Source organism: Bombina bombina, chromosome 4 (assembly GCF_027579735.1).
Source record: "Bombina bombina isolate aBomBom1 chromosome 4, aBomBom1.pri, whole genome shotgun sequence".
Lineage (NCBI taxonomy): Eukaryota > Metazoa > Chordata > Amphibia > Anura > Bombinatoridae > Bombina > Bombina bombina.
Window position 1 is genome coordinate 1231576699 of NC_069502.1, and position 24577 is coordinate 1231601275.

Sequence of the window (24577 nt, forward strand, 5' to 3'; positions counted from 1 at the left end):
GTCTGAGCCTGTCCTGATAATGTGCAGTAACAGGGTCACCCTACATTACACACCCAGTACTGTCTGAGCCTGTCCTGATAATGTGCAGTCACTGGGTCACCTTACATTACACACCCAGCACTGTCTGAGCCTGTCCTGATAATGTGCAGTCAGGGGTTCACCCTACATTACACACCCAGCACTGTCTGAGCCTGTCCTGATAATGTGCAGTCAGGGGGTCACACCACATTACACACCCAGCACTGTCTGAGCCTGTCCTGATAATGTGCAGTCAGAGGGTCACCTTACATTACACACCCAGCACTGTCTGAGCCTTTCCTGATAATGTGCAGTCAGGGGGTCACCCTATATTACACACCTAGCACTGTCTGAGCCTGTCCTGATAATGTGCAGTCAGGGGTCACCCTACATTACACACCCAGCACTGTCTGAGCCTGTCCTGATAATGTGCAATCAGGAGGTCACACTACATTACACACCCAGCACTGTCTGAGCCTGTCCTGATAATGTGCAGTCAGGGGTCACACTACATTACACACCCAGCACTGTCTGAGCCTGTCCTGATAATGTGCAGTCAGGGGTCACACTACATTACATACCCAGCACTGTCTGAGCCTGTCCTGATAATGTGCAGTCACTGGACCACCCTACATTACACACCCAGCACTGTCTGAGCCTGTCCTGATAATGTGCAGTCACTGGGTCACCCTACATTACACATCCAGCACTGTCTGAGCCTGTCCTGATAATGTGCAGTCACTGGGTCACCCTACATTACACACCCAGCACTGTCTATGCCTGTCCTGATAATGTGCAGTCACTGGGTCACCCTACATTACACATCTAGCACTGTCTTACCCTGTCCTGATAATGTGCAGTCACTGGGTCACCCTACATTACACACCCAGCACTGTCTGAGCCTGTCCTGATAATGTGCAACCAGAGGGTCACCCTACATTACACACCCAGCACTGTCTGAGCCTGTCCTGATTATGTGCAGTCAGGGGTTCACCCTACATTACACACCCAGCACTGTCTGAGCCTGTCCTGATAATGTGCAACCAGAGGGTCACCCTACATTACACACCCAGCACTGTCTGAGCCTGTCCTGATAATGTGTAGTCAGGGGGTCACACTACATTACACATCCAGCACTGTCTGAGCCTGTCCTGATAATGTGCAGGGGGTCTCCCTACATTACACACCCAGCACTGTCTGATCCTGTCCTGATAATGTGCAGTCAGGGGGTCACCCTACATTACACACCCAGCACTGTCTGAGCCTGTCCTGATAATGTGTATTCAGGGGGTCACCCTACATTACACACCCAGCACTGTCTGAGCTTGTCCTGATAATGTGCAGTCACTGGGGCACCCTACATTACACACCCAGCACTGTCTGAGCCTGTCCTGATAATGTGCAGTCAGGAGGTCACCCTACATTACACACCCAGCACTGTCTGAGCCTGTCCTGATAATGTGCAGTCAGGGGGTCACCCTACATTACACATCCAGCACTCTCTGAGCCTGTCCTGATAATGTGCAGTCACTGGGTCACCCTACATTACACATCCAGCACTGTCTGAGCCTGTCCTGATAATGTGCAGTCACTGGGTCACCTTACATTACACACCCAGCACTGTCTGAGCCTGTCCTGATAATGTGCAGTCACTGGGTCACCTTACATTACACACCCAGCACTGTCTGAGCCTGTCCTGATAATGTGCAGTCACTGGGTCACCTTACATTACACACCCAGCACTGTCTGAGCCTGTCCTGATAATGTGCAGTCAGGGGGTCACCCTACATTACACATCCAGCACTCTCTGAGCCTGTCCTGATAATGTGCAGTCACTGGGTCACCTTACATTACACACCTAGCACTGTCTGAGCCTGTCCTGATAATGTGCAGTCAGGAGGTCACTCTACATTACACATCCAGCACTCTCTGAGCCTGTCCTGATAATGTGCAGTCACTGGGTCACCTTACATTACACACCCAACACTGTCTGAGCCTGTCCTGATAATGTGCAGTCAGGAGGTCACCCTACATTACACATCCAGCACTCTCTGAGCCTGTCCTGATAATGTGCAGTCACTGGGTCACCTTACATTACACACCCAGCACTGTCTGAGCCTGTCCTGATAATGTGCAGTCAGGGGGTCACCCTATATTACACACCTAGCACTGTCTGAGCCTGTCCTGATAATGTGCAGTCAGGGGGTCACACTACATTACACACCCGGCACTGTCTGAGCCTGTCCTGATAATGTGCAGTCAGGGGGTCTCCCTACATTACACATCCAGCACTGTCTGAGCCTGTCCTGATAATGTGCAGTCAGGGGGTCACCCTACATTACACATCCAGCACTGTCTGAGCCTGTCCTGATAATGTGCAGTCACTGGGTCACCTTACATTACACACCCAGCACTGTCTGAGTCTGTCCTGATATTGTGCAGTCACTGGGTCACCTTACATTACACACCCAGCACTGTCTGAGCCTGTCCTGATAATGTGCAGTCAGGGGGTCACACTACATTACACACCCAGCACTGTCTGAGCCTGTCCTGATAATGTGCAGTCAGGGGTCACCTTACATTACACACCCAGCACTGTCTGAGCCTGTCCTGATAATGTGCAGTCAGGGGGTCACACTACATTACACACCCAGCACTGTCTGAGCCTGTCCTGATAATGTGCAGTCAGGGGGTCACCCTACATTACACACCCAGCACTGTCTGAGCCTGTCCTGATAATGTGCAGTCACTGGGTCACCTTACATTACACACCCGGCACTGTCTGAGCCTGTCCTGATAATGTGCAGTCAGGGGTTCGCCCTACATTACACACCCAGCACTGTCTGATCCTGTCCTGATAATGTGCAGTCAGGGGGTCACCCTACATTACACACCCAGCACTGTCTGAGCCTGTCCTGATAATGTGCAGTCACTGGGTCACCCTACATTACACACCCAGCACTGTCTGAGCCTGTCCTGATAATGTGCAGTCACTGGGTCACCCTACATTACACACCCAGCACTGTCTGAGCCTGTCCTGATAATGTGCAGTCAGTAGGTCACACTACATTACACACCCAGCACTGTCTGAGCCTGTCCTGATAATGTGCAGTCACTGGGTCACCCTACATTACACACCCAGCACTGTCTGAGCCTGTCCTGATAATGTGCAGTAACAGGGTCACCCTACATTACACACCCAGCACTGTCTGAGCCTGTCCTGATAATGTGCAGTCAGGGGGTCACACTACATTACACACCCAGCACTGTCTGAGCTTGTCCTGATAATGTGCAGTCACTGGGTCACCTTACATTACACACACAGCACTGTCTGAGCCTGTCCTGATAATGTGTAGTCAGGGGGTCACACTACATTACACACCCAGCACTGTCTGAGCCTGTCCTGATAATGTGCAGTCAGGGGGTCACCCTATATTACACACCTAGCACTGTCTGAGCCTGTCCTGATAATGTGCAGTCAGGGGTCACACTACATTACACACCCAGCACTGTCTGAGCCTGTCCTGATAATGTGCAGTCAGGGGTCACACTACATTACACACCCAGCACTGTCTGAGCCTGTCCTGATAATGTGCAGTCACTGGACCACCCTACATTACACACCCATCACTGTCTGAGCCTGTCCTGATAATGTGCAGTCAGGGGTCACCCTACATTACACATCCAGCACTGTCTGAGCCTGTCCTGATAATGTGCAGTCACTGGGTCACCCTACATTACACACCCAGCACTGTCTATGCCTGTCCTGATAATGTGCAGTCACTGGGTCACCCTACATTACACACCCATCACTGTCTGAGCCTGTCCTGATAATGTGCAGTCACTGGGTCACCCTACATTACACACCCAGCACTGTCTGAGCCTGTCCTGATTATGTGCAGTCAGGGGTTCACCCTACATTACACACCCAGCACTGTCTGAGCCTGTCCTGATAATGTACAACCAGAGGGTCACCCTACATTACACACCCGGCACTGCCTGAGCCTGTCCTGATAATGTGCAGTCACTGGGTCACCCTACATTACACACCCAGCACTGTCTATGCCTGTCCTGATAATGTGCAGTCACTGGGTCACCCTACATTACACACCCAGCACTGTCTGAGCCTGTCCTGATAATGTGTAGTCAGGGGGTCACACTACATTACACACCCAGCACTGTCTGAGCCTGTCCTGATAATGTGCAGTCAGGGGGTCGCCCTACATTACACACCCAGCACTGTCTGAGCCTGTCCTGATAATGTGCAGTCAGGGGGTCACCCTACATTACACACCCAGCACTGTCTGATCCTGTCCTGATAATGTGCAGTCAGGGGGTCACCCTACATTACACACCCAGCACTGTCTGAGCCTGTCCTGATAATGTGTATTCAGGGGGTCACCCTACATTACACACCCAGCACTGTCTGAGCCTGTCCTGATAATGTGCAGTCACTGGGTCACCCTACATTACACACCCAGCACTGTCTGAGCCTGTCCTGATAATGTGCAGTCAGGAGGTCACCCTACATTACACACCCAGCACTGTCTGAGCCTGTCCTGATAATGTGCAGTCAGGGGGTCACCCTACATTACACATCCAGCACTCTCTGAGCCTGTCCTGATAATGTGCAGTCACTGGGTCACCCTACATTACACATCCAGCACTGTCTGAGCCTGTCCTGATAATGTGCAGTCACTGGGTCACCTTACATTACACACCCAGCACTGTCTGAGCCTGTCCTGATAATGTGCAGTCACTGGGTCACCTTACATTACACACCCAGCACTCTCTGAGCCTGTCCTGATAATGTGCAGTCAGGGGGTCACCCTACATTACACATCCAGCACTCTGTGAGCCTGTCCTGATAATGTGCAGTCACTGGGTCACCTTACATTACACACCCGGCACTGTCTGAGCCTGTCCTGATAATGTGCAGTCAGGGGTCACACTACATTACACACCCAGCACTGTCTGAGCCTGTCCTGATAATGTGCAGTCAGGGGGTCACCCTACATTACACATCCAGCACTCTCTGAGCCTGTCCTGATAATGTGCAGTCACTGGGTCACCTTACATTACACACCCGGCACTGTCTGATCCTGTCCTGATAATGTGCATTCAGGGGGTCACCTTACATTACACACCCAGCACTGTCTGAGCCTGTCCTGATAATGTGCAGTCACTGGGTCACCCTACATTACAAATCCAGCACTGTCTGAGCCTGTCCTGATAATGTGCAGTCAGGAGGTCACCCTACATTACACACCCAGCACTGTCTGAGCCTGTCCTGATAATGTGCAGTCACTGGGTCACCTTACATTACACACCCGGCACTGTCTGAGCCTGTCCTGATAATGTGCAGTCACTGGGTCACCTTACATTACACACCCAGCACTGTCTGAGCCTGTCCTGATAATGTGCAGTCACTGGGTCACCTTACATTACACACCCAGCACTGTCTGAGCCTGTCCTGATAATGTGCAGTCAGGGCGTCACCCTACATTACACATCCAGAACTCTCTGAGCCTGTCCTGATAATGTGCAGTCACTTGGTCACCCTACATTACACATCCAGCACTGTCTGAGCCTGTCCTGATAATGTGCAGTCACTGGGTCATCTTACATTACACACCCAGCACTGTCTGAGCCTGTCCTGATAATGTGCAGTCACTGGGTCACCTTACATTACACACCCAGCACTGTCTGAGCCTGTCCTGATAATGTGCAGTCCTATTGGGTGGGTATTTCATATGGGTTTATTACCTGTTTTAGTACAACAGAGATTATGATTGCCATATGGGTAAATTGTTTTCAGTGATGTTTGAGATGTTACCAGATTGATTGCAAGCTCCGTGGATAAATGTCACATATATACTGTACGGAACGGTGCAAGTAACAATAATGCTGCCAGCTTCTGTTTCTGACTCCTGCACCTGACATGGGCCTCTAGGGGCCAGTACACGATCAAGAGAATGAATGTCTTCATTATCAGTATTATTATGGGATAGTAGTATTGTGGTCAGACCTATAGACATCTCATGTATTACAGTGTTTGGTGGCCTGTACCAAAAAGACTAATAACTAACGTGTTTGAGGCTCTCTGACACCTATTTCCTCTTGGCAGGTCAATGTCTCTGTTAGGTCTGGCGCAGGTCGGATCCTGTCCGGGTGGCCCATGCAGTGTTTAGCAGCTGTCATCAGGGACGACGGAAACATGAGTGGAGGTGCAGAACAGGTGGATATTCTGCCGGTCAGCTATGTGGTCAAAGATCGCTGGAAAGTGGTGAGTGTCAGGACAAGCAGTGACAGATAGTGACAGTGATTTGTATAAAACAAGTGACGAATACGTAACGTGCAAGTGATACTCAGTGCTCAGTGATGCAAGACAATGACACAACCTACCTGATATCTCTGTGTATTATATGTTTGTGGGACCAGCCATGTGCTTACTGTAAAGTACGGAACAAAAGATGGAATCCAGCACCAAATCCAGAGTGGAGACCCACCGAGAGCTACTACCCCACTCTCAATGGATACAATATGAAACACAGAGCAGTGTCTCCAATGATGCAAAATCTTTACTCTATTGATATATCCAGGACAGACTCAGATAACACGACGTTTCGGGGTAGTGCCCCTTAATCATGATTAAGGGGCACTGACCACGAAACGTTGTGTTATCTGATCCGGTCCTGGATATATGAATAAAGTAAAGATTTTGCATTATTGGAGACACTGCTCTGTGTTTCATATTTTTTACTGTACAGTACTCAGCACACCAGCAGATGTCCCTCTGACGTTTCTGCAGGAGATGTCAGTTTAGTGTAACAGTAGCAAATAAGAACTGACTTCATGACTATAATAATGATGTTTAGGTCGCTTGAGACTATGGAAGATATTGCTGCTGTTCCCACCAAAGTTCTGGTGTATGTGTGTGTATGCGTGTGTATGTGTTTGTGTCTGCATGTATGTGTTTGTATGTGTGTGTACATGTGTGTGTGTGCGTGTATGTGTGTATATGTGTGTGTGCATGTGTGTGTGTATATGTGTGTGTATCTATATGTATGTGTGTGTATATATGTGTGTGTGTGTGTGTATATATGTGTGTGTTTGTATATATATATATATATATTTGTGTGTATGTATATGTGTCTGTGTATATGTATGTATATATGTTTGTGTGTGTGTATGTGTATATGTGTGTGCGTGTGTATGCATGTTTTTGTATGTATGTATGTATGTTTGTATGTGTGTTTGTATTAGGGATAGACCAATATATCGGAACGGCCGATATTTAAAATTTCTGAAATATCGGTATCGGCCAGAAACTTACCGATATGGAGCAAATCAAAAGAAATTTAGCTCTGTGTACTTCAGGGAAACTATGTAGTTTTAAGTGACATATATCATCTATAGCACATATAAGCTGGACATAGCAGATAATAATAAATAGCACTGATAAGAGTCCAAGCCCAGGTGTTCATGTGAGCTCAGTTACCAACTACCAAACCACCAATGGCAGCCTGTAGATGGACTTGCATAAACAAACAGATATGATTTGTGAAATGGAAAATGTGATCTTTAAGTGGCACTTAAAGCTACATAGTTTCCCTGAAGTACACAGAGCTAAATTACTTTTGATTTGCTCATAGGGGTCATCAATACATAAAATCAATCTGCTTGCTAATTGCTGTCACAAATAGAACATTATTTGTTGCATTCTGATCAATTTTACACATTTGCAAAACATTTCACTAAAGCTGCTATATTTGACGATATTATTATTTAAATATTTTATTTTCCCCTTTCATGGGCATAAAATCCTTCATTAAAAAAGTGATAGTTCAGGCACATCAATTAAAAGTCCACAACAACAAACCTTGAGTAGAAAGCTATGCAGTATAGGAGACTAGTATCAACATTCTCAAGCAGTGGATAACAATGCTGTGACCGATAGGTGGAGCTGTTTCACATGTATAACTGCCCATAAGTGACATAATAAAGAAACTTATAGTCCACTCCTCAGTACCAGGGAAGGTATTTGCAATCCAGTAAATATATGAGCATATTAAAAATTAAAGCAAATAAATAAATCTAGCACTGATATTCCAGCATGTCCTTTCTTTCTCTGTCAAGTGGCAGTATATATATATTTTTTTACTTTAAACCCTTATCTGTAAAGTGTACCAAGTGAGCGTGTTTTTAGTGAAGTGGCCGCAATATATGAAAAAAACATAAGCCGTTTAACAGGAGAACATGCTGAAATATTATGCTTTCTGCACTATAATGTTTTCTACTTAACTGGAAGTACTGAAGAAGTTGTGTAGTGTCTAGCTTTGCAGTAGTGACTTAAATTTAATTTTATATCAGTGTGCAGTTTAAAAGAGATTTATGCCTTTTTTTCTATGTTTTGGGAGAAGCCATTTAATAAGCTAATTTTCAAGCACTTCATTTTTCCCATTTGTTTCCTTTTAATGTTTAAAATTGTAATAAGCATGTTCAGTTTATACCAGATTTATGTAAAAATTGTGTTGATTTTTCAAAACGTTAAATGTACAGAATATTGGCCCCTGTTATCGGTTATCGGCCTGAAAGGCAGTCAATAATCGATATCGGTATTGGCCCTGAAAAAACGATATTGGTATATCCCTAGTATGTGTGTGTGTGTGTGTGTATGTATGTATGTGTGTGTATGTGTGTGTGTGAATATACTGTGTGTATATATATATATATATATATATATATATGTGTGTGTGTATTTGTGTGTATGTATATATATATATATATATATATTTATATATGTATGTGTGTGTATGTATATGTGTCTTGTATGTGTATTTGTGTTTGTGTGTGAGTATATGTTTCTCTTGTTAAGTGTGTTCAGTCCACGGGTCATCCATTACTTATGGGATATATTCTCCTCCCCAACAGGAAGTTGCAAGAGGATCACCCAAGCAGAGCTGCTATATAGCTCCTCCCCTCACATGTCATACCCAGTCATTCTCTTGCAACCCTCAACAAAGAAGGAGGTCGCGAGAGGAGCTGGAGTTTTTACTTAATTATTCTTCAATCAAAAGTTTGTTATTTTAAATGGCACCGGAGTGTGCTGTTTTTTCTATCTCAGGCAGTATTTGGAAGAAGAAACTGCCTGCGTTTTCTATGATCTTAGCAGGCGTAACTAAGATCCACTGGCTGTTCTCGACATTCTGAGGAGTGGGGTAACTTCAGAACATGGGAATAGCATGCGGGGTCCACCGCAAATGAGGTATGTGCAGTACAATATTTTCTGGGAATGGAATTGACTAAGAAAACACTGCTGTTACCCGTATGATGTAAGTACAGCCTTAAATGCAGTAGTAGTGACTGGTATCAGGCTGATAAATGTATGCACAGTAGAGTTATTTTCTAGGGACTAGAATTTGACTGTGAAAATGCTGTTAATACTGAAATAATGCTTAAGCCTTATCTGCAGTGGTAGCGACATTTAAAGAAGTTTATTTTCAAAACGTTTACTGGCATGTTATTCGTTTTGTGAGGTACTTTGGTGATAAATCCTTTGGGCATGAATTTTTTTCCACATGGCTAACGTATATTTCTGCATAGAAACCGTTATATCAGGTCTCCCACTGTTGTAAATGAGCGGGTGGGGCCTCTTTTTAGCGCCTTGTTGCGAAGTTAAAATTCTAGCACAGTCTTCCTGCTTCTTCCTCCTTGATCCAGGACGTCTCTAGAGAGCTCAGGGGTCTTCAGAATTAGTTTTTTGAGGGAGGTAATCAGTCACAGCAGACCTGTGACAGTGTGTTAGACTGTGATAAAAACGTTTTATATTAATTTGATATCCGTTTTTTTTGGTACTGAGGGGTTAATCATCCGGTTGCTAATGGGTGCAATCCTCTGCTATTTAGTACATTTAAAGAATTGTTGACTATAACTGAATTATTCTTTAGTTACTCAACTGTGTTTTTTTAAAAGCGCTGCAGCGTTTTTTATATTGCTTGCAAACTTATTGAAAGTATTTTCCAAGCTTGCTAGCTTCATTGCTAGTCTGTTTAAACATGTCTGATACAGAGGAATATGCTTGTTCATTATGTTTAAAAGCCGTTGTGGAGCCCAATAGAAATATGTGTACCAATTGTATTGATGTTACTTTGAAAAATCAATCTGTACCGCTTAAAAAATTATCACCAGACAACGAGGGGGCAGTTATGCCGTCTAACTCTCCTCACATGTCAGTACCTTCGTCTCCCGCTCGGGAGGTGCGTGAGATTGAGGCGCCAAGTACATCAAGGCCCTTACAAATCACTTTACATGATATGGCTAAAGTTATGAAAGAAGTGTTATACAATATGCCAGAGTTAAGAGGCAAGCGCGACAGTTCTGGGTTAAGGACAGAGCGCGCCGATGACACGAGAGCCATGTCTGATACTTCGTCACAATTTGCAGAACACGAGGACGGAGAGCTTCATTCTGTGGGTGACGGTTCTGATTCGGGGAGACCGGATTCAGAAATTTCAAATTTTAAATTTAAGCTTGAGAACCTCCGCGTGTTGCTAGGGGAGGTGTTAGCGGCTCTGAATGATTGTGACACGGTGGCAATCCCAGAGAAATTATGTAGGCTGGATAAATACTACGCGGTGCCGGTGTGTACTGACGTTTTTCCTATACCAAAGAGGCTTACAGAGATTATTAGTAAGGAGTGGGATAGACCCGGTGTGCCTTTTTCCCCTCCTCCGATATTTAGAAAAATGTTCCCTATAGACGCCACCACAAGAGACTTATGTCAGACGGTCCCTAAGGTGGAGGGAGCAGTTTCTACTTTAGCCAAGCGTACCACTATCCCGGTGGAGGATAGCTGTGCATTCTCAGATCCAATGGATAAAAAATTAGAGGGTTATCTTAAGAAAATGTTTATTCAACAAGGTTTTATATTACAGCCTCTTGCATGCATTGCGCCTGTCACTGCTGCAGCGGAATTCTGGTTTGAGTCTCTGGAAGAGACGATTCGCACAGCACCATTGGATGAGTCTCTGAGCAAGATTAGAACCCTTAAGCTGGCTAATGCGTTTGTTTCGGATGCCGTAGTGCATTTAACCAAACTTACGGCTAAAAATTCCGGATTCGCCATACAGGCGCGCAGAGCGCTCTGGCTTAAATCCTGGTCAGCAGATGTAACTTCTAAGTCTAAATTGTTAAACATTCCTTTCAAAGGGCAGACCTTATTCGGGCCCGGCTTGAAGGAAATTATTGCTGACATTACTGGAGGTAAGGGCCACACCCTTCCTCAGGACAGGGCCAAATCAAAGGCCAAACAGTTTAATTTTCTAAGATTGGACGATTGTAACAACAGATGCCAGCCTACTAGGCTGGGGAGCAGTCTGGAACTCCCTGAAGGCTCAGGGGTCGTGGACTCAGGAGGAGAAACTCCTCCCAATAAACATTCTAGAATTAAGGGCAATATTCAATGCTCTTCTAGCTTGGCCTCAGTTGGCAACACTGAGGTTCATCAGATTTCAGTCGGACAACATCACGACTGTGGCTTACATCAATCATCAAGGGGGAACCAGGAGTTCCCTAGCGATGTTGGAAGTCTCGAAGATAATTCGCTGGGCAGAGTCTCACTCTTGCCACCTGTCAGCGATCTACATCCCAGGCGTGGAGAACTGGGAGGCGGATTTTTTAAGTCGCCAGACTTTTCATCCGGGGGAGTGGGAACTTCACCCGGAGGTATTTGCCCAACTAATTCTTCGTTGGGGCAAACCGGATCTGGATCTCATGGCATCTCGCCAGAACGCCAAGCTTCCTTGTTACGGATCCAGGTCCAGGGACCCGGGAGCGGTGCTGGTAGATGCACTAGCAGCCCCTTGGGTTTTCAACATAGCTTATGTGTTTCCACCTTTTCCGTTGCTTCCTCGACTGATTGCCAGGATTAAACAGGAGAGAGCATCGGTGATTCTGATAGCGCCTGCATGGCCACGCAGGACCTGGTATGCAGACCTAGTGGACATGTCGTCCTGTCCACTATGGTCTCTACCCCTGAGGCAGGACCTTCTAATTCAGGGTCCTTTCAACCATCCAAACCTAATTTCTCTGAGGCTGACTGCTTGGAAATTGAACGCTTGATTCTATCAAAGCGTGGGTTTTTGGATTCGGTTATTGATACATTAATACAGGCTCGGAAACCTGTTACCAAAAAGATTTACCACAAGATATGGCGTAAATATTTATATTGGTGTGAATCCAAGAGTTACTCATGGAGTAAGGTTAGGATTCCTAGGATATTGTCTTTTCTACAAGAGGGTTTAGAAAAGGGCTTATCCGCTAGTTCACTAAAGGGACAGATTTCTGCTCTGTCTATTCTTTTACACAAGCGTCTGGCAGAGAATCCAGACGTCAAGGCTTTTTGTCAGGCTTTGACTAGGATTAAGCCTGTGTTTAAAGCTGTTGCTCCTCCGTGGAGCTTAAACTTGGTTCTTAAAGTTCTCCAGGGTGTTCCGTTTGAACCCCTTCATTCCATTGATATTAAGCTTTTATCTTGGAATGTTCTGTTTTTGATGGCTATTTCCTCGGCTCGTAGAGTCTCTGAGTTATCTGCCTTACATTGTGATTCTCCTTATCTGATCTTTCATTCAGACAAGGTAGTCCTGCGTACTAAACCTGGGTTTTTACCTAAGGTTGTTTCTAACAAGAATATCAATCAAGAGATTGTTGTTCCATCCTTATGTCCTAATCCTTCTTCAAAGAAGGAACGTCTTTTGCATAATCTAGATGTGGTCCGTGCTCTGAAGTTCTACTTACAGGCAACTAAAGATTTTCGACAAACTTCTTCTCTGTTTGTTGTTTACTCGGGACAGAGGAGAGGTCAAGAGGCTTCGGCTACCTCTCTCTCTTTTTGGCTTCTTCAAAGAAGGAACGTCTTTTGCATAATCTAGACGTAGTCCGTGCCTTGAAGTTTTTCTTACAGGCTACTAAAGATTTTCGCCAAACATCTAACCTGTTTGTTGTTTACTCTGGACAGAGGAGAGGTCAGAAGGCCTCGGCAACCTCTCTTTCTTTTTGGCTTCGGAGTATAATCCGTTTAGCCTATGAGACTGCTGGACAGCAGCCTCCTGAAAGGATTACAGCTCATTCTACTAGAGCTGTGGCTTCCACCTGGGCCTTTAAAAATGAGGCCTCTGTTGAACAGATTTGCAAGGCTGCAACTTGGTCTTCCCTTCATACTTTTTCCAAATTTTACAAATTTTATACTTTTGCTTCTTCGGAGGCTGTTTTTGGGAGAAAGGTTCTACAGGCAGTGGTTCCTTCTGTTTAATGTTCCTGCCTTGTCCCTCCCATCATCCGTGTACTTTAGCTTTGGTATTGGTATCCCATAAGTAATGGATGACCCGTGGACTGAACACACTTAACAAGAGAAAACATAATTTATGCTTACCTGATAAATTTATTTCTCTTGTAGTGTGTTCAGTCCATGGCCCGCCCTGTCTATTTGAGGCAGGTTCTAAATTTTAAATTATAACTCCAGTCACCACTGCACCCTATAGTTTCTCCTTTCTCGTCTTGTTTCGGTCGAATGACTGGATATGACATGTGAGGGGAGGAGCTATATAGCAGCTCTGCTTGGGTGATCCTCTTGCAACTTCCTGTTGGGGAGGAGAATATATCCCATAAGTAATGGATGACCCGTGGACTGAACACACTACAAGAGAAATACATTTTTCAGGTAAGCATAAATTATGTTTTCGTTCCTAAGATATGGTGAATCCACGACGTCATCAATTACTAGTGGGAATATAACTCCTGGCCAGCAGGAGGAGGCAAAAAGCACCACAGCAAAGCTGTTAAGTGTCACTCCCCTACCCAAATCCCCAGTCATTCTCTTTGCCTTCAGTGCATGGAGGAGGTGAAGTTTTTGGTGTCTGAAGAAAATTGGATTTCTTTACTTCAAGCAAGACTTTAGTGTTAGAAAGCCAGAGTAGGTTTACTCTGATCTTTCCCTTCCAGATTGGGTCTAGCCGTACTCCACATTAGCCTCTTCAGTAGAGCAGTGGTGGCTTTAAAGCAGTTTGGAACTTGTGAAGTGGGCTTCACTGTGTTTTCCTAACATTTTGCTGCCCTAGTATAGAAAGCCAGAGTTGGTTTGCTCTGTTCTTTCTTTTTTCTACAGGTCTCTGTGAGGAGTGGCATCCTCTTACACCGGGTAGGCTGTCCCCCTGCCGGACAGCTAGATGCAGGTAAGTGCCTTTTTGTCTTATAGTAGGGAGATGGGCACTTAAGAAGTCTGCATTGTTAAGGGACATACTGTATATACCCTGTATCAGGATATTTCAAGACAGGGAGCGGGCACTTCTCATGTGATTGGAGACAGGGGTTAATACCTTTCTGGAGATTGAGTATTTACCTTTTAATTATTGTGGGCAGCAAAGCAAGCTTATGTTTAATTGAGGCACAACATTGATGACATGTTTGTGATTTTATATGCTTACAAACTGTATTCCTATTCTGCTCATTGCATTGTTAATCAAAATGCTTATTGAGCAGTAGCGCTGAGTAACATATCTGTTTCCTCATTCCCTATTGAATAAAGGTTAAAGGGACACTCAATAAAATTAAACTTTCATTATTTAGATAGAGCATGCAATTTTAAACAACTTTCCAATTTACTTCCATTAACAAAATGTGCACAGTCTTTTTATATTTAAACTTTTTGAGTCACCAGCTCCTACTGAGCATGTGCAAGAATAAGTGTGTATGCATTTGTAAATGGCTGATTGCTGTCACATGGTACGTGTATGCATTTGTGATTGGCTGATGGCTGTCACATGGTACAGTTGGAGTGGAAAAAGACCTAACTTTCTCTTGTTAAGTGTATCCAGTCCACGGATCATCCATTACTTGTGGGATATTCTCCTTCCCAACAGGAAGTTGCAAGAGGATCACCCACAGCAGAGCTGCTATATAGCTCCTCCCCTCACTGCCATATCCAGTCATTCTCTTGCAACTCTCAACAAAGATGGACGTAGTAAGAGGAGAGTGGTGTATTATAGTTAGGTTTTTAACTTCAATCAAAAGTTTTTTTTTTTTTAAACGGTACCGGAGTGTACTGTTTCATCTCAGGCAGCATTAGAAGAAGAATCTGCCTGTGATTTCTATGATCTTAGCAGAAGTAACTAAGATCCATTGCTGTTCTCACATATTCTAAAGAGTGAGGTAACTTCAGAGGGGGAATAGCGTGCAGGTTTTCCTGTAATAAGGTATGTGCAGTTAACATATTTCTAGGGATGGAATTTGCTAGAAAAATGCTGCTGATACCGGATTAATATAAGTTAAGCCTTAAATGCAGTGATTTAATAGCGACTGGTATCAGGCTTATTAACAGAGATACATACTCTTATAAAAGTGTAATATAAAACGTTTGCTGGCATGTTTAATCGTTTTTATATATGTTTGGTGACAAAACTTATTGGGGCCTAGTTTTTTTTCCACATGGCTGGTTTGATTTTTGCCTAGAAACAGTTTCCTGAAGCTTTCCACTGTTGCAATGGGAAGGGCCTATTTTAGTGCTTTTCTGTGCAGATAAAAATACTGACAGAGACATTCAGCTTCTTCCTGCATGATCCAGGACATCTCTGAAGGGCTCAAAAGGCTTCAAAGTCGTGTTTGAGGAGGGTAACAATCACAGTAGACTGTGGCAGTTGTTGTGACTGTGTTTAAAAAACGTTTTTGTCATTTATTATTTTGTTTTTGTTATTAAGGGGTTAATCATCCATTTGCAAGTGGGTGCAATGCTCTGCTGACTTGTTACATACACTGTAAAAATTTTGTTAGTGTAACTGCCTTTTTTCACTGTTATTTCAAATTTTGTCAAAATTTGTTTCTCTTAAAGGCACAGTAACGTTTTTTTATATTGCTTGTTAACTTGCTTTAAAGTGTTTTCCAAGCTTGCTAGTCTCATTGCTAGTCTGTACAAACATGTCTGAAACAGAGGATACTTGTTCATTATGTTTAAAAGCCATGGTGGAGCCCCATAGGAGAATGTGTACTAAATGTATTGATTTCACCTTAAACAGTAAAGATCAGTCTTTATCTATAAAAGAATTGTCACCAGAGGGGTCTGTCGAAGGGGAAGTTATGCCGACTAACTCTCCCCACGTGTCGGACCTTTCGCCTCCCGCTCAAGGGACGCACGCTAATATGGCGCCAAGTACATCAGGGACGCCCATAGCGATTACTTTGCAGGACATGGCTGCAATCATGAATAATACCCTGTCAGAGGTATTATCCAGATTGCCTGAATTGAGAGGCAAACGCGATAGCTCTGGGGTTAGACGAGATACAGAGCGCGCAGATGCTGTAAGAGCCATGTCTGATACTGCGTCACAATATGCAGAACCTGAGGACGGAGAGCTTCAGTCTGTGGGTGACGTCTCTGAATCGGGGAGACCTGATTCAGAGATTTCTAATTTTAAATTTTAAGCTTGAGAACCTCTGTGTATTGCTTGGGGAGGTATTAGCTGCTCTGAATGACTGTGACACAATTGCAGTGCCAGAGAAATTGTGTAGGCTGGATAAATACTAAGCAGTGCCGGTGAGTACTGATGTTTTTCCAATACCTAAAAGGCTTACAGAAATTATTAGTAAGGAGTGGAATAGGCCCGGTGTGCCCTTTTCCCCACCTCCTATATTTAGAAAAATGTTTCCAATAGATGCCACTACACTGGACTTATGGCAGACTGTCCCTAAGGTGGAGGGAGCAGTTTCTACTTTAGCAAAGAGTACCACTATCCCGGTTGAGGACAGTTGTGCTTTTTCAGATCCAATGGATAAAAAATTGGAGGGTTACCTTAAGAAAATGTTTATTCAACAAGGTTTTATTTTACAGCCCCTTGCATGCATTGCGCCTGTCACTGCTGCGGCGGCATTCTGGTTTGAGGCCCTGGAAGAGGCCATCCATACAGCTCCATTGACTGAAATTGTTGACAAGCTTAGAACTCTTAAGCTAGCTAACTCATTTGTTTCTGATGCCATTGTTCATTTGACTAAACTAACGGCTAAGAATTCTGGATTCGCCATCCAGGCGCGTAGGGCGCTATGGCTCAAATCCTGGTCAGCTGATGTGACTTCAAAGTCTAAATTACTCAACATTCCTTTCAAGGGGCAGACCTTATTCGGGCCTGGCTTGAAAGAAATTATTGCTGACATTACTGGAGGTAAGGGTCATACCCTTCCTCAGGACAGGGCCAAATCAAAGGCCAAACAGTCTAATTTTCGTGCCTTTCGAAATTTCAAGGCAGGTGCAGCATCAACTTCCTCTGCTTCAAAACAAGAGAGAACTTTTGCTCAATCCAAACAGGCCTGGAAACCTAACCAGTCCTGGAACAAGGGCACGCAGGCCAGAAAGCCTGCTGCTGCCTCTAAGACAGCATGAAGGAGCAGCCCCCTATCCGACAACGGATCTAGTAGGGGGCAGACTCTCTCTCTTCGCCCAGGCGTGGGCAAGAGATGTTCAGGATCCCTGGGCGTTGGAGATCATTTCTCAGGGATATCTTCTGGACTTCAAAGCTTCTCCTCCACAAGGGAGATTTCACCTTTCAAGATTATCTGCAAACCAGATAAAGAAAGAGGCATTCCTAAGCTGCGTACAAGATCTCCTTGTAATGGGAGTGATCCATCCAGTTCCGCGGACGGAACAAGGACAGGGGTTTTATTCAAATCTGTTTGTGGTTCCCAAAAAAGAGGGAACCTTCAGATCAATTTTGGATTTAAAGATCCTAAACAAATTCCTCAGAGTTCCGTCATTCAAGATGGAAACTATTCAAACCATTTTACCCATGATCCAAGAGGGTCAGTACATGACCACAGCGGACTTAAAGGATGCCTACCTTCACATTCCGATTCACAAGAATCATCATCAGTTCCTGAGGTTTGCCTTTCTAGACAGGCATTACCAATTTGTAGCTCTTCCATTCGGGTTGGCTACAGCCCCAAGAATTTTTACAAAGGTTCTGGGCTCACTTCTGGCGGTCCTAAGACCGCGAGGCATAGCGGTGGCTCCTTACCTGGACGATATCCTGATACAGGCGTCAAGCTTTCAAATTGCCAAATCTCATACAGAGATAGTTCTGGCATTCCTGAGGTCGCATGGGTGGAAAGTGAACGAAGAAAAGAGTTCTCTATCTCCTCTCACGAGGGTTTCCTTCCTAGGGACTCTAATAGATTCTGTAGAAATGAAAATTTACCTGACGGAGTCCAGGTTATCAAAACTTCTAAATGCTTGCCGTGTTCTTCACTCCATTCCGCGCCCCACGGTGGCTCAGTGCATGGAAGTAATCGGCTTAATGGTAGCGTCGATGGACATAGTGCCATTTGCGCAACTGCATCTCAGACCGCTGCAATTATGCATGCTCAGTCAGTGGAATGGGGATTACACAGATTTGTCCCCTCTACTAAATCTGGATCAGGAAACCAGAGATTCTCTTCTCTGGTGGTTATCTCGGGCCCATCTGTCCAAGGGTATGACCTTTCGCAGACCAGATTGGACAATTGTAACAACAGATGCCAGCCTTCTAGGTTGGGGTGCAGTCTGAAACTCCCTGAAGGCTCAGGGTTCATAGACTCAGGAGGAGAAACTCCTCCCAATAAATATTCTGGAGTTAAGAGCAATATTCAATGCTCTTCTGGCTTGGCCTCAGCTAGCAACACTGAGGTTCATCAGATTTCAGTCGGACAACATCACGACTGTGGCTTACATCAACCATCAAGGGGGAACCAGGAGTTCCCTAGCGATGTCAAAAGTCTCCAAGATAATTCGCTGGGCAGAGACTCACTCTTGCCACCTGTCAGCGATCCATATCCCAGGTGTAGAGAACTGGGAAGCGGATTTTCTAAGTCGTCAGACTTTTCATCAGGAATAATGGGAACTCCATCCGGAAGTGTTTGCTCAATTGCTTCTCCGTTGGGGCAAACCAGAATTGGATCTCATGGTGTCTCGCCAGAAAGCCAAGCTTCCTTGTTACGGATCCAGGTCCAGGGACCCAGAAGCGGCACTGATAGATGCTCTAGCAGCGCCTTGGTTCTTCAACCTGGCTTATGTGTTTCCACCGTTTCCTCTGCTCCCTCTTCTGATTGCCAAAATCAAACAGGAAAGAGCATTGGTGATATTGATAGCGCCTGCGTGGCCACGCAGGACCTGGTATGCAGACCTAGTGGACATGTCATCCTTTCCACCATGGACTCTGCCTCTGAGACAAGACCTTCTAATACAAGGTCCTTTCAATCATCCGAATCTACTTTCTCTGAGACTGACTGCATGGAGATTGAACGCTTGATCCTATCAAAGCGTGGCTTCTCCGAGTCAGTAATTGATACCTTAATACAGGCACGAAAGCCTAACACCAGGAAAATTTACCACAAGATATGGCGTAAATATCTTCATTGGGGTGAATCCAAGAATTACTCATGGAGTAGGGTTAGGATTCCTAGGATATTGTCCTTCCTCCAAGAAGGTTTGGACAAAGGATTATCAGCTAGTTCTTTAAAGGGACAGATTTCTGCTCCGTCTATTCTTTTACACAAGCGTCTGGCAGAAGTTCCAGACGTTCAGGCATTTTGTCAGGCTTTAGTTAGAATTAAGGCTGTGTTTAAACCTGTTGCTCCTCCATGGAGCTTAAACTTGGTTCTTAAAGTTCTTCAAGGGGTTCCGTTTGAACCCCTTCATTCTATTGATATCAAACTTCTTTCATGGAAAGTTCTTTTTCTGATGGCTATTTCCTCGGCTCGAAGAGTCTCTGAGTTATCTGCCTTACATTGTGATTCTCCTTATCTGATCTTTCATTCAGATAAAGTTGTTCTGCGTACAAAACCTGGGTTTTTACCTAAGGTGGTTTCTAACAAGAATATCAATCAAGAGATTGTTGTTCCATCATTATGTCCTAATCCTTCTACAAAGAAGGAACGTCTTTTGCATAATCTAGACGTAGTCCGTGCCTTGAAGTTTTTCTTACAGGCTACTAAAGATTTTTGCCAAACATCTAACCTGTTTGTTGTTTACTCTGGACAGAGGAGAGGTCAGAAGGCCTCGGCAACCTCTCTTTCTTTTTGGCTTCGGAGTATAATCCGTTTAGCCTATGAGACTGCTGGACAGCAGCCTCCTGAAAGGATTACAGCTCATTCTACTAGAGCTGTGGCTTCCACCTGGGCCTTTAAAAATGAGGCCTCTGTTGAACAGATTTGCAAGGCTGCAACTTGGTCTTCCCTTCATACTTTTTCCAAATTTTACAAATTTTATACTTTTGCTTCTTCGGAGGCTGTTTTTGGGAGAAAGGTTCTACAGGCAGTGGTTCCTTCTGTTTAAGTTCCTGCCTTGTCCCTCCCATCATCCGTGTACTTTAGCTTTGGTATTGGTATCCTACAAGTAATGGATGATCCGTGGACTGGATACACTTAACAAGAGAAAACATAATTTATGCTTACCTGATACATTTATTTCTCTTGTAGTGTATCCAGTCCACGGCCCGCCCTGTCCTTTTCAGGCAGGTCTAAATTTTAATTAAACTACAGTCACCACTGCACCCTATGGTTTCTCCTTTCTCGGCTTGTTTCGGTCGAATGACTGGATATGGCAATGAGGGGAGGAGCTATATAGCAGCTCTGCTGTGGGTGATCCTCTTGCAACTTCCTGTTGGGAAGGAGAATATCCCACAAGTAATGGATGATCCGTGGACTGGATACACTTCAAGAGAAATAATTTCATCAGGTAAGCATAAATTATGTTTTTAAAATTGTCAGAAAAAAACAGACTCATACATTCTACTCATTTGAAGTTCAGACCTTGTTATCTTACATTTGCTGATAATGCAAATTTACAGTGTTGACTGTTCCTTTAATCAGTCTCCATTTCTGTGGATGCAATGTACATGCTGCAGCGTTATGTATGCGATGGGCTAATGCTTTTTTAGTCTGGGCTTATGTGTGAGAGGAGACTCCAGATCAAGTGGCAATGGTCTTTTTGTAAAGTCAGTCTGAATCCTTGCGAGCGCTACGGTCCTCTGCCATTACACATTCTAGTGGCGGGAGATCTCTGCAATACACAGACTAGTTTGTTTTCACGCGCTCGCATATCTGTCCGGATTCTAGTGTGCTACGTGACCCACTTTTCTGCTGTGATGGCCGTGAGGCGTATTATCTGAGGATAGTGTATGGCACTTTTTAAGAATGTTTATTTCTTGACAAACTGTTGAGATACCTCAGTCAGGCTGGGGTGTAGGGTGACTTATTGATGTTTATGGGTGTTACGTTATGCTAGATCTTTTATGTCAATAGCTTATATGTAATTAAAGTAACAGTACGTTGCTATTGAATACAAAATATTGAATTAATAATATTAAATAAGATATTTAAGATATTTTTGTTAAGCCCTTCAATATTTAAAGAGACAGTACATTGCCTATTGAATAATTAAAGTATTACATACAAAGACTTTTAATTGTATTGGGACATGGAGTTCCTGTGTTGGTGACAATCATGTTGGTATATATGAAGGAACAGAATTAAGGCTCGTAAGTTGGCCAATTCTTTTATTTTTGTTGCTGCCATGCAAGTTTTTAAGCCGGGCGACAAGATATCTGGCTTGGCTCTGCTAGTATATGTAGATGAGTGTCTTAGGGTAAGTCTTATTTTTATTTATGACACTCAAAGCTATGGTGGGCACTTTATATGTAAAGTTCTAAATATATGTGTTTAAACTTATATTTGCCATGATTCAGGATAATCAGTATTCCTTCATTCAGACTGTCAGTTTCATTTTTTGGGAAAATGCATAGATTCATTTTTTCTTACCTTAATTTTCAATTGACTTTTTTTCAAAAATTGCGGGCTGTTAGGCTCGCGGGTGCAGAAAATGCTTCTATTTATTGCGTCATTTTTGTCGTTTTTTCGTAATTGCGTCATTTTTGACGTTTGTGTATTGCGGACTTTTTTTTGGTGCCAAAAAATATGGGCGTCATTCTTGGCGCCAAAATGTGTGGGCGTCATACTTGGCGCCAGTTTTTTCACACTATTTCAGTCTTACTTTTCAGTTGCTTCTGGTTTTCTAGAGGCTTGTTTCATTTTGCATTTTTTCCCATTCCTGAAACTGCCATTTAAGGAATTTGATAATTTTGCTTTATATGTTGTTTTTTCTTTTACATATTGCAAGATGTCTCTACCTGACCCTGGATCAGAATCTACTTCTGGAAAAGCGCTGCCTGATGTCGGTTCTACCAAAGCTAAGTGCATTTGTTGTAAACTTTTGGTAACTGTTCCACCGGCTGTTGTTTGTGATAAATGTCATAATAAGCTATCAAACGCAGATAGCATTTACATTAGTAATAATCCATTACCTGTTGTTGTTCCTTCAACATCTAATGTTCAGGATGTTCCTGTTAATGTTATAGAATTTGTTTCTAAATCTATTCGGAAGGCTCTGTCTGTTATTCCTCCTTCTAGTAAACGTAAGAGGTCTTTTAAAACTCCATATATTTCAGATGAATTTTTAAATGACCGCCATAATTTTGACTTATCTATGTCTGATGAGGATCTATCTGGTTCAGAAGATTCTACCTCAGATATTGACACTGATAAATCTTCATATTTGTTTAAAATGGAGTTTATTCGTTCCTTACTTAAAGAAGTGTTGATTGCATTAGATATGGAGGAGTCTAGTCCTCTTGATATTAAAGCTACTAAGCGTTTAAATTTAGTTTTTAAACCTCCCGTAGTTATTCCAGTTCCTGATGCTATTTCAGAAGTAATTTCTAGGGAATGGAATAGTCTGGGTACTTCATTTACTCCTTCTCCAAGGTTTAAGAAATTGTACCCTTTACCATCTGATAGATTAGAGTTTTTAGAGAAAATCCCCGAGGTTGATGGGGCTATTTCTACTCTTGCTAAACGTACTACTATTCCTACTGCAGATAGTACTTTGTTTTCCTTTAGATAGGAAGTTTGAATCCTTTTTTAGGAAGGCTTATTTATGTTCAGGTAATCTTCTTAGACCTGCTATTTCTTTGGCTGATGTTGCTGCAGCTTCAACTTTCTGGTTGGAGGCTTTAGCGCAACAAGTGTCAGACCATAATGCTTATAGCATTGTTTAACTCCTTCAACATGCTAATAACTTTATTTGTGATGCCATTTTCGATATCATCAGAATCTAAAAAAAGGACTATTCTGCCTTTTGTTCAGCAAGGGCATTATATGTCTACAATAGACTTACAGGATGCATATCTTCATATTCCAATTCATCCGGACCACTATCAGTTCCTGAGATTCTCTTTTTTAGACAAGCATTACCAATTTGTTGCTCTTCCTTTTGGCCTAGCAACAGCTCCAAGGATCTTTTCAAAGGTTCTCTGTGCCCTTCTCTCTGTAATCAGGGAGCAGGGTATTGCGGTATTTCCTTATTTGGACGATATCTTGGTACTTGCTCAGTCTTTACATTCTGCAGAATCTCACACAAATCAACTTGTGTTGTTTCTTCAAAGACGTGGTTGGAGGATAAATTTACCAAAGAGTTTCTTGATTCCCCAGACAAGGGTAACCTTTTTGGGATTCCAAATAGATTCAGTGTCCATGACTTTGTCTATAACAGACAAGAGACGTCTGAAATTGGTTTCAGCTTGTCGAAACCTTCAGTCTCAATTATTCCCTTCGGTAGCTTTGTGCATGGAAATTTTAGGTCTCATGACTGCAGCATAGGACGCAATCCCCTTTGCTCGTTTTCACATGAGACCTCTACAGCTTTGTATGCTGAACCAATGGTGCAGGGATTATACAAAGATATCACAATTAATATCCTTAAATCCCAATGTTCGATCTGACTTGGTGGTTGGATCACCATCGTTTAGTTCAAGGGGCCTCCTTTGTTCGTCCAACCTGGACTGTGATCTCAACAGATGCGAGTCTTTCAGGTTGGGGAGCTGTATGGGGATCTCTGACAGCACAGGGGGTTTGGGAATATCAGGAGGCGAGATTACCAATCAACATTTTGGAACTCCGTGCGATTTTCAGAGCTCTTCAGTTCTGGCCTCTTCTGAAGAGAGAATCGTTTATTTGTTTTCAGACAGACAATGTCACAACCGTGGCATATGTCAATCATCAAGGGGGTCTCATAGTCCTCAGGCTATGAGAGATGTATCCCGGATACTTGCATGGGCAGAATCCAGCTCCTGTCTAATTTCTGTGGTTCACATCCCAGGTATAGACAATTGGGAAGCGGATTATCTCAGTCGCCAGACGTTACATCCAGGCGAATGGTCTCTTCCCAGAGGTTTTTTCTTCAGATTGTTCAAATCTGGAGACTTGCAGAAATAGATCGGATGGCTTCTCATCTAAACAAGAAACTTCCCAGGTATCTGTCCAGATCCAGGGATCCTCAGGCGGAAGCAGTGGACGCGTTGTCACTTCCTGGGAATTTTCAACCTGCTTATATTTTTCCGCCTCTAGTTCTTCTTCCAAAAGTGATTTCCAAAATCCTAATGGAGCGTTCATTTGTATTGCTGGTAGCTCCAGCATGGCCACGCAGGTT

At 43.7% G+C, this 24577-nt stretch overlaps 1 protein-coding gene across 1 annotated transcript in view; it reads left to right on the forward strand.

Moving 5' to 3' along the window:
- The first annotated feature begins 6151 nt into the window (after positions 1–6151).
- TTBK1 (tau tubulin kinase 1) overlaps positions 6152–24577 on the forward strand; it is a 557016-nt gene continuing 538590 nt past the window's right edge. The window contains exon 1 of the mRNA XM_053712777.1: positions 6152–6304. Within this exon, the coding sequence (XP_053568752.1) occupies positions 6197–6304 (108 nt within the window). The 5' untranslated portion in view covers positions 6152–6196. The remainder of the gene's footprint in view (positions 6305–24577) is intronic.